General features: G+C 38.9%; 2 protein-coding genes across 2 annotated transcripts; one reads left to right on the top strand and one right to left on the bottom strand.

Moving 5' to 3' along the window:
* Nucleotides 1–118: 118 nt before the first annotated feature.
* LOC121908606 (crystallin J1A-like) lies at nt 119–5,448 on the bottom strand. The gene is made up of 10 exons (XM_042428773.1): nt 5,303–5,448; nt 4,776–4,842; nt 4,285–4,461; nt 3,597–3,695; nt 3,418–3,510; nt 3,174–3,330; nt 2,726–2,841; nt 2,386–2,463; nt 2,088–2,227; nt 119–1,887 (listed from the first exon to the last, which is right to left on the bottom strand). Exons 2-10 carry the CDS (start codon nt 4,840–4,842, stop codon nt 1,789–1,791), a joined length of 1,026 nt encoding a protein of 341 aa, XP_042284707.1. The 5' UTR covers nt 5,303–5,448; the 3' UTR covers nt 119–1,788.
* A 3,396-nt stretch (nt 5,449–8,844) lies between these two features.
* On the top strand, nt 8,845–18,498 carry casq1a (calsequestrin 1a). Its single transcript, XM_042429083.1, has 11 exons — nt 8,845–9,279; nt 12,972–13,065; nt 13,320–13,420; nt 13,605–13,716; nt 13,999–14,072; nt 15,517–15,647; nt 16,249–16,294; nt 16,387–16,441; nt 16,641–16,741; nt 16,906–16,980; nt 17,502–18,498. Exons 1-11 carry the CDS (start codon nt 9,043–9,045, stop codon nt 17,796–17,798), a joined length of 1,323 nt encoding a protein of 440 aa, XP_042285017.1. The 5' UTR covers nt 8,845–9,042; the 3' UTR covers nt 17,799–18,498.
* Nucleotides 18,499–19,527: the final 1,029 nt, after the last annotated feature.

Genomic DNA, 19,527 nt, shown 5'->3' with positions numbered 1-19,527 from the left:
TACACCATTAATTTAACACAGATTTGCTGTGACATTTAAATCTATAATATTTTTAATGGCTTGGAATTTGAGTATTTTGCTTTCTGAATCGTTTTCCATGTAAGATAAACAATGGAAATGAAAATAAAAATGCTTTTATTCAGCTTTTGTGGTAAAACAAAAATATATTTCAGCCTCACAATAGTACAAAGTGCCAAAAAGTCAGTCCAAGATATCCTGGAGTACAGACACTGAAAAAATAAGTCGTGTGATTACCTGCAATCCACAAAACTACACAACCACAACCCATATTAGTATTAAGTGTTTGAAGTACATTTTTTCACAGATTAAATTCAACGTTGTGTCATATATGACGATGATTTGATCTTACAGTGTTTATCACAAATATTCCCAGCTCTGTGACTTTTTATTCAATTGAAAACAGCAGGCAGTACAGTACTTATGTGATGGAGAAATAATGCCCTTGAGTCTGTTAGGTCTCTTATCACATTTTTCTTTTACAATGTTAATTTTTCCCAAAAAATACTTAAATGAGCAGAAGCCTATACCACCAGTCCTGACAGGGATAAAGTACCGTGTATACAATGACTGCTTTCCCTGCATCAATCTTTGCCCACCACCATCAGTACAAATGTTAAAATTCCAGTTAATCAGTCTATACAACAATGAGAAATTAATGAAAATATTTTAGAAGTCCAATTTATAATGCAAAGAGATTACATGTCTGACTTCTGTACCAGTGTAGTTGTGGAAATTCTTTGATCCATGACTAATAACTCAGGAGTCGATAGCAGTTACTCTGTTTGGCTGCAAATATGTAAATATGCACCACTAATATACAAATGACAGGGGACTTAAGGCAGGTTCTTCATTTTTTAAAATATATTAACCTTTATATTTAGTACCGCTGGTTTCTACCTTTATTATATCAGTAATACCTGTTGGTCTCTAGGGCTCAATATTAAATGTAATGGCACTGACGTGTAGTGTGGTGTTTGCAGTGTAATTGTGCTTAAAGGCAACAGGAGCTATTCAATACCTAATGCAAAGTGGTCAATAGCCATCCACAGCTCAAATTTGGTGGTTAATCTGGCCTTGGTCACAAAGGTGGAAACTACAACATCCTACCGTTCATGCAGTATTTGACCATTATTGAGGTCATATAGAGGTAATGTTCTAGTGAACATTTCTGTGTAAAATCAGAGATACTTTTTGGAAGAGAGAACATAGTTGGATGTGATATTTCCTATTTGATTCTAAAAGGAAGAGAAGACAGACTCATGAGAAAAAAAGGAAATTACTTAGTGCACATGACAAGTCTTCTCTTGTTCACTAACCCTTTGTATGGCTCTTGTCAACTTCCTGAAGCTGAAGGGATGTGATTTCAAATGTAGCATTGTATACTATTTTATCAAAAACGAAATATTTGCAGTAACAGGAGTGAATCTAATTTGGCACTTCTGTCCTTTGTTTATTAAGTGTTAATTGAGTAACATGTAACTCCAAGTTAGAAAAATCAGTTGATCCATCAGTGCATCATAGTTCAGTTCATCTAAATATCAGACAAAAGGATTTTTTTTGAGAATTACTTAAATGCAAAAAAACACATGTACAGAACATCTGAACCAACATGTTTCACTTTAACAGAGACAAAAACATCTGGCTCCTGCCGTCCAACAGTTTAGACAAAAACCTTCATTCACTGTTCTGTCGAAGCTCAACAGTTGTTCATGATGTTCTGAACCACCTTAGATGGTTAAACTCATTAGACTGCCAGAGAAAGAATAACTACTGGTGGTGTTTAGTTATCTTCTTGGCGTGCTCCAACACTGAGTCATATCGCAGTGTCTTGGATGCCCAGGAAGATGGAATTCCCTCAAATCCAATCTGGGGGAATTAAAATGAAACATTTTATGAATCATCAGACATACAAAACAATGATTATTCAGAATAAATGGACAGCTGGGTAGATACACTATCATGAGTAGTGAGAGCTATCATGGTTGAACAAAAGAGCACCATTTACATGAAGTTCCTGACTTACTGAATAAGTGTTTAATGAATGAAGGATTGACAGACAGTCGTACCTGAGCACCAAGACAGGCCCCGATGAAGGATCCTCTGCTACAGGTGCATCCCCCACAGCTCATGGTGTCTCTGACAGCCTGCTCGTACTGCTTGGCTGTCAGGACTCCGTGCAGCGCTGCTTGGAACGCACCTGGCAAACCTGAAAGAACATAAACACCGGAAGTGAACGACACGTAGGCATTTTAACTTAACGTCACATAATTTGTTGAGTCATTGAAAACTACCTGTTACTGTTCTTTGCTTATTAAAAGAGCGACACAGAGAAGATAGAGGTTACTGGGAGTTTTGAAAAGATACCTCATGTGTTTGGAAACACGGTGGGGATTAGCTCTTTGGGAGTCTTGGATAAATTCTCCTTCACCTGAAGAATGTGCCCTGAAATCAGAAAAGAATTTGATCCACTGATCAGTCAATCATATAGATGAAAAGTCTTATAAAACATCTTTTTGTTCATTTATCCTCACATTGAAAATTCTGCTCAGATTATTACAAACATAGTAACTATTTGGTATCTTTAACTCTTAATTAGAAACCATTTCTGGCACAAAAAGAGGAAGACTAAATAGACCCTTTAATCCCATGATTCAGCCTCGTGACTTTGCTGTAGTGAAGCAACAATGCTGCAGGCTTCACATACCAATGACCGCTTTGTCCAGATCCTGTGGCTGCTTTCTGTTCGGGTCATTAAGCTGATGGAGCACTGTGTCCAAGGCTTTTGGATCAGAACCATTCAGGATGAAATGCTCCAGGAACCTGGGAGAAATAATTCCATGTACAATCTATTATTTTAATTCAATTTCAGTTTGGCACCCAAATAGAATTCATGCTGGGTTTCTTTCTCTACAAAAAGTTTAATGAATAAATTAGACAGTAGAGAGGTGACAGGAAGTGAGTGGAGATGGAGAGGATGCTACAAAATCAATGAAAACTATCGAAACTGTCAGAATTAAAACAGCCGGTGTGCCTTGCAATTAAAAGAATCATGATTTTCTTCTCATTTAATAGTTCAACTCTCAGATTCAGTGATACTGTCATCAGTAACAGTAAGTGGAAATACTAAAGTTTGAGTGGTCTGATGTACTGACCTTGCAGCTGCCAGAGTCTCTGCCACACACGCATCATTGTTCTGGGTGACACGGACAGCCTGCTCAACCTTCTCCAGCATGTCTGGCTTTCCTGCGTAAAAAGCCACTACTGGAGCCAGTTTGGTTATTCCATCAATCTGACAGTCATTCTCACAGCCTGTAGAAACCAAGACACATTAGTTAGTTTTGTTTCTCTTGATAACATCATAGTTATCATAACTGGGATTGAACAGCAGAGCTTCACCTGTCTCCTCTTTGCCTGCGTCCACGTTCTTCAGGAAGTTCTTCAAACTCCCATGTCTCCATGGTCCCTCAATAGGCAGCTGAGGTCTGGGCCCTAGCACACACAGAAAAGACCTGTCAGCTGTTCCTCGTCAAAAACATAAAAGACCTTTATCCACTTCTACCGGATAGTTTTCTTACCTCCTCTCTCTCTGTAAGGATCATTGATAGGTGTATCATACTCTGATCCAGGCCCAAAGAATTTCAGTGTGCGCTGCTTCAGATCATCAACATTTAGACCTGGGCAAATAGACCAAACAGCTTAGACAACGACAAACTTAACCTGGAAAGTCACATGGCCATAAAAATATTTTATAACTAATAGAGACATTTACATATGAAAGGAAAGTATTAGATGAGATATAACGCATCATCTTATATTTCCATCAGAGACAGTAAGAAGCAGCCTAAACCTGACATGATATGGTGAAGTAACAATAATAAGTTCATACTGTGCCACAGGAGACACTTACATACCAAGTTAAAAGCTTGGGTAGAAAAGTCTGCAATAAAAATATGATTTTCCACACATATTTTTTTATGAATTGTTTAGTAATCCATTCTTTTAATTGTTCTCTTGCAGGTGTAATTGTTGGATAACTCAGGTGAAGTGAGGATGTGTGGGCTACATGTCCACAGCAGATGTAGAGCTCATCACATGGCTACAGAGCCGTCTGTAAGTGTCACGTGTCTAATTATAGTGTCAATTATGATGGAAACCACAATCAACAACCACTGTTTTATCAAATGGCACGCTGGGTTTGCACATGGGTGTTTGTCTTAACTAACACACTGAACAGTTTCATGAGTTGTAAATGTAAATGCCTACCTCCACATTCGGACAAGGACTCCAGCAAGACATATGCCTGGTCTCCGTAGCAGCTCTGCTGGCCCGTCTGCCTCCTGTAGAACGGGTTGGCCGACTCTGTGCGAAATTCAGGGTTTGGATCCTGAGCCAGAATCCCCTGCAGCTTCTGGAGGTCATACACCCAGTGAAGGGGCTGCGCTGTTGGGGGCGAGTCATCAGGTCATATTAAATCTGATCAGGACTTAAGAGATCTTCTAGCTTTGTAATTAAAATGACAGATTATTAAAATTAAACATGATTTGTAGTAAAAGTTGTCTTTACAGGTAAAGACTCAGATAATAGCAGATAGGTAGAACCTTGTAGAAGTTACCCTTGTAAAAAATTACACCTTTATAGCTTTATATTTATTATAAACAAGAAGTGGGTCAAGGAAACTCATTTCCATCTCAGTGTTTACTACTGGCTAAACAATGTGCAACATAACCCTACAGACAAACTTTTCTTATCATTACCTGCTGCATCTGCAACTGCTGATCCTACAATGGCTCCTATCGCTCTGTTGGCCAGAGCTGCAGCCATCTGTAAAACAGTATTATTGGATTTTAGAAGGTAGTTATCGTTGAGGATGAGACTTAATGGTTATTGTCATGTTTACAGTTCACTGGCTGGAATGACAGCCGACCTAGTTAATATAAATTGGTCATATAATTCCTCATTAGTAACTGACTGTGGAGGCAGCTTGTTTTATCTGCACTCTATTGCTTTTCCTTAAATAGAGTAACAACCAGAGAGCTTAAAGGCTGAAAGCTTAGAGGAACAAAGACTGTAGAGATGAAACATGTTAGCAGGTTGGTGTTTCCGTCGAGCATTAATCTGACGAGTAGTGAATGTGACAGTTTCAGTTTCAATAACGTTAATGACCCTCCAATTACGCGTACAGTAGTGGCACTTAGCTACTTTTAAACATTGTAAGTTAGGCTGATATCCGGCCGATATGTAGTCCGAGCAGCTAGTTTAGGCTAACATTGAGAAGTCTTACCTTAGACTCCGTTTATGTATCCACAGGTCGTATTGTAGTTTGTTTCAACAGTGGGTTTCAACACTCAGCACCTCCTGATTTCACTCAATACATAATACAATACATGGCGATATGTTATGAAAAGATGCAGCCTTTTAGCACCGCCCACAGGGAAGCAACAGTATAACCCCGCCCCCCTCCGGTCCGCGATATATTTTTGCCTAGGATGGCGAAGACATGACCCGCCCTACTCTGCCTCTGATTGGCTTATCCTAATACTCCTACTCTAACCCTAACCAATATCGTACTTCATGCATAAACCTAACCAATCTAACCAACGAAAGCAACGAGTGCTAGCCAATCAGAGGCAGAGTAGGGCGGGTCATGATTTCGCCATCCTAGGAAAAAAATTGGCCTCGGTCCAATATATTACATGTGCCATTGTCAGAGCTGTTATGTAAGATGGACATGCTCACAAACTTTATTCCCTTTCATTATAACAATGTAACATGCATGTATTAAAAATACATGTATTCAAAATAGGCATAGTTAAAGATAGACTAAACTACACATAAAAAGTACCTAAAATACAGACAAATTGACTAGGTAGGCCTAGTCTGTAAAGCTAATTAATGTAAAGTAAACCCTAATATAGGCCTATCAATTTTCAGTAGACCTTTAAAATTTTATTAAAGTTCCCATTTCAGCATTTATTTGGAATGGCTCAAAGCCACAGCAAAGCTCGTTTGGGAGTTAGGTGACAGTGTAGATCTACTGGTGAGTACAGAGCGTCATCTACCGAGCGGTAACTGCTGCAGACATGATTGAACTAAATTGAAAGTTCCCTCATTTGGACAAACCATTAGGCTCTCCACCAATTGTATAATACACATTTTACCAATGTAAACAGATTCATGGTTGCAAAAGCATGAATTACTTTATTAATTCATAGGATGACAAAGAACTGACCTCCAAGGAATAAAGGGCCATTTCCATTTTTGAAGAAAAAATTTGTCACAGTACGTTGGACTAAACGAGTTTGTTCAGTGAGGCCTTCCAGAGAACACTTGAGGAAAAGCGATTCAAAAATGTATCGAGGAATTGAAGGAAATTTTTAAAATATTATAATTTACTGTTTATAAGTCACCTTACCTACACTTTACCTCTATCCTCCCATTTACTACCTTAGCTATTTCCATTAAATCATTTGTACAGCAGAATAACATTGAATGCAGAAATTCATGTTTATGGCAGTTAATGGAAGATGAGAATGAAAGCAGACCTGAATTTTCTAGATAGATGTAATAGGAAGTCATGACTTACTGAGAGCACAATAATCAGTAAGTATGTGTGTCGTTTGTTAAACCTGGAAAAAAGTGAGTAATACTATGAATGTGATATTCCCTGCAGCCTCAGTGTTCTGTACATTGAAGGATAGATCCACAAGGAATAGACCTTTTTTCACAGCAGACATTTTGGCTCGTCGTAGTAGGAAAAGCACAGGTGTTACTAATAACATTAACGATGGCTCTGCTCTTATCAAATGTCTCAGTAAGTCATGGTAATTTGACAGTGAGCCAGCATGTACATCACCAGGACCCTGAAACCGAAGCAGCTAAATGGAATTCAGTCATTATTAATTTTACTATTTACACCTGTGCTTTTCCTTCTGTGACATGCCAAAATGTCCGCTGTGAAAAATGCCTATAGCAGAAAACTTTTGCTGCTCTTCCCTCAATGGGCCCTTTTCTCAGCAGACATTTAACTTGTCAAAAGCACAGCTGTAAATAATAATATTAACGATGGCTCCGTCCTATTAATTTTCCCCGTGAGCCGTGTCAGTGAGTGAGCATGCACAATAACAGAGCCCTAGAACTGGTTCACCTAAATGTACTGCAGCCATCATTAATGTCTGTTGAAAAGGGTATAGGTCATACCTCTGGCCACACTTCAATCAGTGATGTCACAGCACGTGTTTCCCGTCATCATCAAAGTTAAAACACCTGCTGTGACCTCTCTAATTGGGATGTGGCCAAAAGAATGACATCCTTTAAATTGTCAGGCCCTAGAGAGCAGCAGAGCAGGCGCTTTCTGCTCTACGTGATTCAGAGTAGATTTAAATGTGAATAACACAGAGATGCAGTAGCTGATTGATGTAAAAGCACATTCAGGCTGTAAGCAGTTTGAGTAAATCAAAAGTATGCATTGGTGAGATACTCTGTCCGAACTGAACTGAATGAAATACTTCCTAATCTATTAATAAATTCACCTGTGATGAATTCTTTTGTGGTGTAAATGTTTATATAGAAACTGTTATGGAAGACCTAATGTCACCTCATGATGTGGAAATGAAACCCACTTGCCTGTGACTCATTTTCTAAAATGTTTACAGTTACAGTGAGCAACAGCTCAGCTTGATTCTCCATAATCACTGACACCACACATTACTGATATACTGTATTACAGCTTACTCCACTCCATCAGCAACACCACACACTCACACATTCATACAAATGGTGCACCTTTCAACCCTTCCCCTTAGACTAAATCTTTAATACTGTAAGCTTGCATGTCTCGCTACTGAAAAGAGGGGCGTGACGTGTGTGTGTGTGTGTATGTGTGTGTGTGTGTGTGTGTGTGTGTGTGTGTGTGTGTGTGTGTGTGTGTGTGTGTGTGAGTGTGTGTGTTGGGGGGTCAGACAGAGTATTATGATACCACGTATTTATTTATAGCTTACCTCTTCCCTTTCAATTTGTAAAGTAATATCACAGATGATTATCTCAGGCATGCGTGTACACATTGCACAGGACACACGTGTACCATCTGCACAAGTGGAGCAGACTCAAAAAGATCGGACAAAATGAGCACACGGTCACCATGTAAAAATATAAAAAAAATTTCTTGAGTCAGAGCTAAGTGACACCTATGTAAATCTACTGAGTCCTAAGCAGGTGCACCACCCTTTCCTCTCCTCTCCTCCATGTCCCTGAGTGACCCAGTGCCACATTCTAGCGCTGCGCCGGTGCCAGTAGCAGCAAATTAGACACCAGCACCCCCTCCTGATATGTACTTCTCTGTCCCACATCCATTATTTTTAGCTGGGATCCATCTACACTTAATATGGGAAAAGAGTCCCTCATATTCGCAACCACATCTAAATCCATCATATCACTCTTTCTTCGTTTGGGGCTCAGGCTTTCAAAGCCCCCGACTCACACACACACACACACACACACACACACACACACACACACACACATCCTGTCCTTTATCTCTTTATTCCTCGCTCATGCACCATCTCCCTCCACCTCCATCACTGGTCTTCCTCTGCTCTCAGCCTCGATAGAGACAGAGAGCAGGTTGGTCCTCATTTCATCTCTCCACCCACTTTGACATGTCTGTAACACACACTCAAATGCGTGCATGCACATACACACACACACATATACACACCTACACACAAAGCTGTCACCCCAGCAACCGCACTGGCCCCCCATACTCGATTACACCCCACATAGATGTCACACACTCACACCTATGTCAAACTTAGCCCAACCCCTCTTGCACCCTGTGCCCCACTGCCAGTTGCCCATGTGGAGTTTTTAATAAGGTGGATTCAGGAGTTGGTCTTGCTCTCTTCTGGGTGACGCGGATTGGAAGGGATTCTTCACACTTTCATCAAACTATTTTGTTTTATTTTTACTCATCTTCGTTTACTTTCTGAAACTGAAAATACATCCACAGTCTCATAGAGAGGAGCCATGAAGTGGACCTGGGTGCTTGTGGCAGTCCTGCTGTCCTTTGCGGGGATATCATTGGGCAAAGAGAGCTTGGACTTCCCTATGTATGATGGCAAGGACCGCGTCCACGACCTCCACGCCAAGAACTATAAGTCTGTGATGAAGAAGTATGATATTATGGTGGTGTACTACCATGACCATCCCGGATCAAGCCGCGTCGCCCAGAAACAGTTTGAGATTGAGGAACTGGCCCTTGAGGTGGGTTGAGATGGGAACTATGGATAGAATAAAGAGGATAGCATACTGATAAGGAAGCAGCACAGCTAGTAGACCTACTGGATTCATAATGTACAGCACACAGAAATATCACATTGCTTTAATATTCTAGGATGCTATTAAGAGTTTGGTTTGAGGATCTAGCAGAGTTTGTGTTTTGATATTGTTGAATTCAATTTAGGTGAGACAGAGCGGTGTTGAGAGAGGAACTTTAATTATATATATAAGCTTAAGATGTAAATCAAATATTTAAAAACAGTAAAGGAAGGAAAGTTGGAAGAATGTAGAAAGAGAAAGTAAAAACAGACGTATATTTTTTTGAAAGATTTGAAATGTGTTAAACGTGAAATCGAAGACAGAGGGAGTTATCATGAGAAAGCGATGCTGCGAGGTGGAAAATAGCTTCTCTGGACTCAGAAATGCTGATAGGTGAAGTCACAAGTCTGCGGTGTGTCATCAGTGTCGTCCACCCGAGGCAAAGAGCTGAGCTGTGAGGACCCAGGATATCATTTATTCTGGCAAAGGCTGAGCTGGTGTATAATATATGGAAGTGTATGTGTGTGTGTGGGATCTGATGCACTGAAAACACCTCCATATGCCTGTCACACCATGATACTCTGAGGTTTCACCACATTCCTCACAGAGAGACATGACGTCATCACTCAGCACAAAGCTTCAGTGTCAAACAGCGATTTACCAAGAAAATATCTGTATATCAAATGCTGCAAACTGCCAAAGCACGTTTTCCAGGAGAAACTTAATTTTTCATTTTGTGTTCTTGCCAATTAAAGTTAATTACACATTTATAGTCGCCCAGATATCCTGCAGTCATTTTAAACTGGACCAAAAACAGAACACAAAATGAAAGTTACAGCTGATGGAGAGCAGACATGAAATCTTAGACATCGCACACAATATGGACCTAACTGGTTCTCAAATGATATTTTAGACAGACACTTGATATCATTTGAAGAAATACTATATACTAATGTCTGCAGTGAAAGTTGCAGTTCTATAAAAAAAGTGATAGAGGTGATGATTGGTCTATGGAATAAATACACTGGATCATGTGTTAACCATATTATATGGCATTTAATGTTGACACTGCACAGTGTAGAGTTAACACCTTATGCACTTGTTTGGCACATTATTATATTTTGAGGAGAGCTGCTGGTGGCTCCTTTAAGAACTTACACACTAAACAGCAGAAAAAAACAGTCTTGGCAATTGCAACCAAATTGAGAATCAGTGAATGGGATGACACTGAGGACCAACAGTCCCTATGAGACATTCAAGTACTTTCTCTGCCTCATTATTTACAGCTGTTATCATACAACCTCACTTTACATATGCACATACAAATCCGATTTAAGTAAAACTGAATGATGCCTTCAAGATCTGTTTTGCAAATATTAACGTGGCAGAAATTTTGTGCAAGAATTTTTATACAACACCTAGATCCACCAATCAACAAATAATGGGTCTATCTTGTCATCAAATAAATGAAGGGAGATGATGGGGGACAAAAATAATAGTAATATAATAATAGAAAGGAAAACATTAATAACCAGACAGACAGAGAGGCTGCTCTCCTTAGCGTATCACATCGTCTCGACGGCCTCTGGTGTCTCTGTATGAGGCGTTAAGGCTCACTGTCGGGGCTGCAGGCCAGCTCTGGAGGTTCTGGCTCCAGTTGTGCCGGCTCAGCTCTGCACTGTGATTGGCACTTGCAGTACTGTACTTGTCAGCGGATCCCAGAGCGCTGAGCATCACCGCCACCTCGCCAAAATAGTCCCTGGGCTGGTGTGGCTCTGGCGCTATATTTATCCCGAGCTGCTTTTGTGGTGTGTTGAGCTCCCTGAAGGCTTGTGTTTCTCCTTATGAATGCATTATGATTTACATTTAATAAGGTTTATTATTAGTAACATACAACAGCAAAGGCTCACAATTTCAGAGGTCGAGGAGGAATGCTCCTGGGGTCAGTAAAAGTCAAAAAAGTTACTGACTTGGTGGTAGGGAGGAAATCAAAATTTCTGTGTTTTATCCCTCAGTCATAGGAAATTAACTGTTAAGATGGCATACCTCTGTGTTGTTTAGGAATGTACTTTAGACCTAATACTCGATAATTTTGTCACTTTTCTATTTAGATTTTGTGAGGCTAAATGCACTGACCTGTTGAACTGCTCACTGTCTATTAAAACAGACATAGATTAGTACATAAAGATCTATATATTTCCTCCTTAAACACAATCAAAATGGGAAAATAATTTGGATCCACACCAGTAATAACTATCTCATTATTATGGTGAAGAATTACATTTTTATCAAATGTTGTTTGGTATATGTATATCTCAGTGAACAGGCACAAAATTATAGTATTTAAAAATGAAATAGTGTATAGCGGCAGGTCATTATGCATGTTGTGTAGTTGAAAAACATGCAGATGTCAAGCTGTGAAATGCCATCCCACATACAGAGGCTGTTGGTTTTACTTTACATGTAGTTTGGGAGGTTCAGTTACCCTTAAAAGACGATATCAGCCATATTACTGCACATATACATTCAGAACATCAATGCCCAAAAACAACTTTGCAGCAGATATAAAGCTATGAAATCTGAAGATTGTTACAGATTACTTGTCAGAGATAATGTATTTTCATATGATACGTTTAAATCAAGATAAACATCTAACCTCTAGTTGATCTATGCAAATACACATTTATCTTTAAGGAATACCTGCAGAAAATGCCCTTGTTAAATTGAAAATGTTGAATGGAAAAAAAACAGATTTGTTGAAATGTTTAAATATAGAAATTTATTAGTTCTATTTAAGTAGTTCCAGGAAAATGGAAAGTAATTTTAAAAGTAGATTGCAATCGATCCTCAAATGTATCCTTCAGTTATTTGCACAGTATGAAGCCTTACTCGCCTTAATCATTTGCCCTTCAAATGGTTATTTTAGCCTACTTAAATACCAAAAGGGTGGAGTCTGCAACAAAATGTACCAATGACTCACCAAAAAAGCTAAAGTTACCACAGCAAAACATTTAATTTGCATTTAAAATCATACATTATTTAAATTGTGTATAGCTGTAAGATATTATTTTTCATACTTTGCAACTTAACTGCTGCTAAGCTGCGATTTCTGAATCGCTCCACTGTGCCCCACCCTTCTGCAATTTCAAGTTAAAAGAAATGTTCAGAATTATCTGCACAACAAACTGCAAGACAGTCTGGTTAGTCACACTATTTATGCCAGTAAAAGCAGCTGCTCAAGATCTCTGCCACCAGTGTGTATGTGTGTGTGTGTGTGTGCGTACTTTTTATCCTCCAAATACACTGAGACAACCCTCAAACTACTTCCTCAGTGCAGTCGGCCTGTGAATGTGGAATCGCCATTGGTGAAACTAACTGTCAGTCATGAGGTTCAAGTTTCATACAGATTTAGAAAGTGCATAAGCAGCGCTCTGAAAAGCAGGCTTTTATGGTAATGAAACCACTGAGTGAGACAACTTTGTGAAAAAGGTGTAAATGACAGTGTTGAATGCTTTCAAATGCATAAGATATGGACACGAACATTAAGCACACTCACACAGGCATGTGTTTCCCATGTTTTATATACTAAACTGTCAGGATTGTGTCTCCAGTGCTGTGACAGTGTCTTTGTTTCACAGCTTGCAGCCCAGGTCCTGGATGAGTTTGATGATGAGGAAATTGGAGTCGGCCTCCTTGATGCAAAGCAAGATAAGGCTGTTGCAAAGAAATTAGGTAAACACTCAATGAAATAAACACAGCTGCAGAGTTTTGGTCAATATGCAAAATGAGACTCACCGGTATCACTATCTCAGCCTCTTGACTATTAATCTGTCGTGTGTAATAATTTAAACTAACCTGTTTACTTTCATATTCTTACACATGATAAATATAAAAGATATGGCAAGGATGAGGCCAATTAAAATGTCAGACATTTGGTCCGGTCTAAACTTTAGGTTAAACACTTATTATGTTCTTTTTCCCCTTAGGCCTTGAGGAGTCCGACAGCATCTACATCTTCACACCAGATGAAGTCATAGAGTACGATGGAGAGCTTGCAGCAGACACTCTTGTGGAGTTCATCTATGATGTTCGTGAGGATATAATCTCCCAGTTAATAGCTCCCAGTTTTTAGCAAAAAAAAGAGTGTCTAAATACAAATTTTAGTTCTTTTCATGTAACCCACATCACCTTACTCTGGATTCTTCTTTTCTATCTCACCTATCTCTGCTGTCTCCTACCCTCTCCACCACGGCCCCTTATTTCCTTCATAGGTTCTTGAAGACCCAGTGGAAATTATTGACAATAGTAGGGAACTGAAAGGCTTTAAAAACATCGACGAGGAGATCAAATTGGTGGGCTACTTTAAGAGTCACAAGTCAGAACGTAAGAATCTGCACTGTGATAGCATGATAACTTGTTTCAATCTTTTTGCTTACAGCTGATTTTCAATATAATTGCTGCATATCAGACAAATGTAACCATGATCTGGCTCAGGCTGCTTGATTTAATGTTGATTTTGTGCAGACTGATTTTATTTTAAAATGGTTTTCAAGTGAGCATACAAAGAGTTACATTAATGCTGAGAGCAACAAGTCTACATTCTTAGATATTTCATACAGGGGCCGATCTACTGAAACAACTTGATGGATGCCTATAAAATTTCAGATTTTGAGGCTTTTGCCGACGCTGCTGAAGAGTTCCATCCTCACATCCTGTTCTTTGCCACCTTCAATCCCAAGGTGAGTAATTATGGTTTATTTATGGTTAAGTAAATCAGACACACTTAAAAGTCATAAATACATACAGCATAGTAAAACTGAACAATAATATGTGCAAGGGACGAAGGAAACATCATGTACTCAAGACCGAACAACCTCAAATATAGGAAAAACTAAAAACCAAACTAAATCCAAAACACAAAAAATATGTGTAAACTGTATACATGTGTGTGTGTGGTGAACATATCATTGTGTATATATATATATATAAATGTACATGTACATATACAATAGCATTTAGCTAAAAGCACCAATGTACCAGTCTGTCTATGTAGGTGCAGGAACTGAATGACCTCTGACCTAAAGGCATAAGGATGTCAAGGAGACATAAACAGGACTGAAAACCTGTGCCTTCCTCCAAAAGCCATGGGAGGAAAATGGACAATTTTGGAAATTAACAACTTTGTTTCTCTTTTCACATACAATCAGACTGCCCCAAACTGGATGGGCCACCCTCCCTTCTGCTAGCTCACTATCTCTTAAGTCATAAATTTTAGTAGAGGCTGCATTCCTTTGAGTCCCTCACTCTCCTCCACTCTTTTTTTAGTGCACAATAAGTGTCTGAATTAGTCATAAAATGCTACTAAATGCGTAAACTCTGTAAAAGTTCATTTGATATTATGGAAATTCAAACTCTGTTTCAAAAATGTGTTAATCATATGTCATACATATTATTGCATGTGATTTATTTTACATTAACCAGTGTGGTGTTATTCCTACACATGGCTCAAAAAAAAATCTTAGTCTTTTTTTAAAAAAGCAATGGGCCATGAATCGAGCCTTGAGGTACCCCAGGGAGATGCTCAGACCTTTGAAAAGTAGTCATTTTCAAGATTGATTGCTCATTCTTATATAAGGGTTAGAAGTACAGTTTGTAGATCAGTTTTTCTAGATAAGAAATTCTAAATTATGAAAAAAAAACTGATCTACACATTGTCTAGTTCTGGAGGCTGAACATTCAAAACAAATTGATGTGTCTGTTAAAAGTTTTATCACTCTTTCTCTTTATTGAATTAAAACACACACAATACATATAGTATCTACATGACCACGTTTTTATTGTTGTACTGTATATCTTCCTCAGTAAAAATTTTCTGGCATGCTCTGGTAGGTTACTGGTTAAGATTCATGCATGCCACATAATCACAATGTCTGCATTTCAATTCCTTGTTGCATTCCATCCATGATGGATGATGATTGGATTTTGAAAAATATGAAGAAATTGATTTTTTGTCATCTTTGGGGCATATATTGTTAAACAGGTGCACAGTGTGACCAGGGATGTGATCTAAAATTGTTAAAAAGGCATTTTTCATTTCATTTTGACTTAAACCATCATCACACCATATCATATGATTCTCTGGTGTTTTATTCTTGGTCCAATCCTTTTGATCCTGTGTTACAGGTTGCTAAGGCTCTGGATCTGAAGCCTAATGAGGTGGACTTCTATGAATCCTTCTGTGACGATCCAGTGGCCATCCCTGGAAAACCTTACACTGAGGAGGAGCTGGTGAAGTTCATTGAAGATAATGACAGGTGAGTCCCGTTTGTGCTAGAATGATCTCATGAGGGAAAAACTTAAAGTCCCCCTCCAGTCAAAAACATGTTTTTCCTCTTGTTACTTCAGTTGGATGTATGAGCTTCACTTTGCAGAATGATGTATGTGCAGTTTGAGACTAGAAGGCTGTTTTCACATTCATCTGCTGAAAGAGGAAAGTTTCTCTGTGCTCACCTTAAATCTGAGTTTAAGACAAAACCTATGAGCATGATATTTGACATTCCAACTAGTTTTGAGCCAATCAAGGGCCAGTATACAACTGGCATGATGTGAAAACCTGAATCCTACAGTGAAGTAGAAGACATCTTGTGTCCAGCAGTTAAACTTCTGAAATGAAAAATATTTGCATATTCATAGATTCTGGATTTTTCCATGAGGGTGAAGGAGTAGAGTATAGAGTTAGAGTCATAGCGTTTTTCACAAGGTAACTGAACATTTTCATGTAAAAAAACATGACAGAGAGAATTTATTATTCCAAGCAGAGGATATTTATGTCCTAAAACATGTCTGGAAGGTGTCTTTAACCTTCCAGAATGAAAAGCAAAATGCATATAATATAATTTCTCTTTGATTTTGAAGACCAACCCTGAGGAAGCTGCAACCACACAATATGTATGAGATCTGGGTAAGAACTTTAATGCTCTAAACACAACATCATGGATGACTGAAGATTAAGTTTTCCCATGTGTGTTCATTTTGTCTTTATTGTTTCCACAGGATGACGATGTTGATGGTGAACACATTGTTGCTTTTGCAGAGGAGTCTGACCTGGGTAAAGGAACCCTATATTAAATGTAAAAATACTACTGACATGAGGAGCCCCTACTAATATGACTAATCAACATCTGCAAATTTAGAATAAAGCAGTAATAAAGAATCAGCAAATATAACATTCACCTCTACCGCCCCTTTAAAGCAAATTACAATTGTTTGGTTTTATTTTCAATGTGGTCTTTGTCTCCGCTCTTCAGATGGCTTTGAGTTCCTGGAGATCCTGAAGCAAGTTGCAGAGGATAACACACACAACCCTGACCTCAGCATCGTCTGGATTGACCCCGATGACTTCCCCCTGGTAAGAATATGACCACAGTGCAATATGCAGAAACCAGAGCGACTGCTTTGGAGAGGTTAAACTGACAATCAACTGAGAACTAAGATTTAATGATGAAGATGAGAAAGTTTATCAAGCACAATAAAACATATTTTTCACAAAATTCATGTTCATTTTCCCTGCAGCTCCTGCCACACTGGGAGAAGACTTTTGGAATTGACCTGTCCCACCCTCAGATTGGTGTTGTTGATGCTGACGATGTGAGTTATATTCGTGGTACTTTATTAATAGATGGTTCATGCATTTGTGTGTTTTGCTGCACTCTGTTGTACATATGTACCCTGGGCTGGATTTCCAACTGGGTACTCCTAGCAGGTTAATTCAGTCCTGTATATGTCACTGAGTATGTGAGTACGTCAACGCTGTATCTACATGTTTGTTTTGAGTCCGCTGAATCGACCTCAAAAGCTACAACCCTTCTCAAAAACTGTCTCTTTTAAGGTACCTGGTGGAGTTTTTTTGTACAACAAAAGTTGTGTTTACATTCAGTGTTTCTCACCAAAGCAAATTGTGTTTATCTTTGACGTCTAACAACATGTTGACTGCATTTCCTTCCTCATAAAACATTTGCAAAGCCAGTTTTTTACATTTCAAACCGCACTATGCTTTGCCAGCTTGCAAAACATATAATGCTTTTGCGGGCAGTGAAGAAGAAGCACCTTTAAGGCAGAAAATCTACAGCGGAGCTGGTTGGTTTTATATGTTCTTCCTCGCTCTGCAGGCTGACAGTGTGTGGATGGACATGGAAGATGGCGAAGACTTGCCAACCGTAGACGAGCTGGAGGACTGGATTGAAGATGTTCTGTCAGGTGAAATCGATCCCGATGATGATGATGATGATGATGATGACGATGATGATGACGACGATGACGACGACGATGACGACGACGACGATGATGACGACGACGATGATGATGATGACGATGATGACGATGATGATGACGACGATGATGACGACGACGATGATGACGATGATGATGATGACGACGACGATGATGATGACGACGATGATTTCTAAATCATTGAGTCATAATTTACTATAAGTCTGACCAATGCAGTTTCAAGAGTCAACATCATTAACTGTGTCAAATCATCCTCTTTTGTAACTAGTTCTTACGTTGAATTCGTCAGTTCATTTTGATATCTCATCTTTTCATCATCCTCACGCTGCATCTCGCCAGAACAATATTCCATTTCTCGTTTATCCCTCTCCCCCGACTTATTCACTAATCCTCCATGTAACAAAGTACGTTCTAAGATCCCACAGTGACTCTATTCCCACATGTAACACTGTCTGGTACAATAAAAAAAAGAAATTATTTCAAAACCTTGCCATCTACTGCTAGTGATTTTTATATTATGAGAGTTTTTATTTTCCAAAGTACTGGAGGGTTGTAATGTTGTATGCATTATGTCTGAGTCCATCTGTGAAGTCTGTTGCAGTTTAAATGTGTTTTCTTTATGTTCACTTATTTTCTTGTTTGCCCCAGTATCGAAACAACTGAAGTCAAATCCAAAGGTGCTAGCAGGTTTTTCTGATGGGTCTTAAGTATCACCAGCCTACTCTGTGAAATCAATGTAACGCTGTACACTGAAAGTGCTGTACATCATATGGATGTTTTCTACGATGATGAAATATAACAACAGCCATATTCTATTTTTGTAACAAGAGAATTTACTTACTGTAAAGTCTTAAATAAATGACAGCTTGGACATTATTTATTTTATTATTTATTTATTTCCCCACTGTCGTGTAGTAAAGGCTAAATGTGCTTCAGATCCGGACACACACAGTTCCAAAACTGTGTGTGCCCCGATCAATGTCTGACAGAGTTACACACTTAAAGCCAGTACGTGTAAGTCACTGCATTGGGTATATAAATCCCAGCTTTTATATGGAAAGTGGTGTCTGTGTCATTCAAGAATCCACACAGAGAGGGAGGGAAAGAAGGGTCCCCACCCAAAAAGATTTACAGTATCACAAAGCAAAAAGGGAAGTAATTTAAAGGACAGGTTCACAATTTTTCAAATCTATCTTAAAACAATAGTCAGGTGCCCAAATGAACATTGAAATAGGTTTCTCTTCTGTTCATACAGACTATTAGAGGATCCCTTCATAATGCACTTACAATGTAATAGATGGGGCCCAAAATCCACAAGCCTCCTTCTGTGCACTTTATAGGTTTATCTGAAGCTAATATTAAGCTTCAGCCATCCAAATGAGTCAAATCAAGTAGATATCTTTCAACATTACAGTCTTTTTAGATCTAAAGTTCCTCTTTTTGTTACTATACTTCCACCACAGCTCAACAGAAAAACATTGTCTGAGGAAACACAAAGAGGGAATCTGAAGCTAAAAAGACTATAAATGTGACAGATATCCACTTGGTATGATTAACTCAGACTGCTGAAGCCTCCGATAAGCTTTTAAATGTGTTTTTGCACAAAATGACTGTGTGGACACTAGTGGCGTAGGCAGAAATTGTAATTTGGGTAGGCAAATACAAAAGTGGATGGGCCATCCACCATCCAAAACAAACAAACATAGACAAACTGAAAAAAACAGCAACCAGTTTACTTTGCAACATTCTGCATCAAAAAGGCAATAACAGCCAAACACCGCCTATCCAAAATGTTCAACCAATAGAGCATCAGTCTATAAAGGCTGTACACAATAGTACAGACAAAGTGCAATCTCTTACAGCCCATCCCACCTAAAATAGGCTACAGTATACAGCTGCCCATCA

The sequence above is a fragment of the Thunnus maccoyii genome, chromosome 12 (assembly GCF_910596095.1).
Source record: "Thunnus maccoyii chromosome 12, fThuMac1.1, whole genome shotgun sequence".
NCBI lineage: Eukaryota > Metazoa > Chordata > Actinopteri > Scombriformes > Scombridae > Thunnus > Thunnus maccoyii.
Note: the sequence above shows the minus strand (reverse complement) of the source record. Positions and strands in the feature narration are given on the sequence as shown.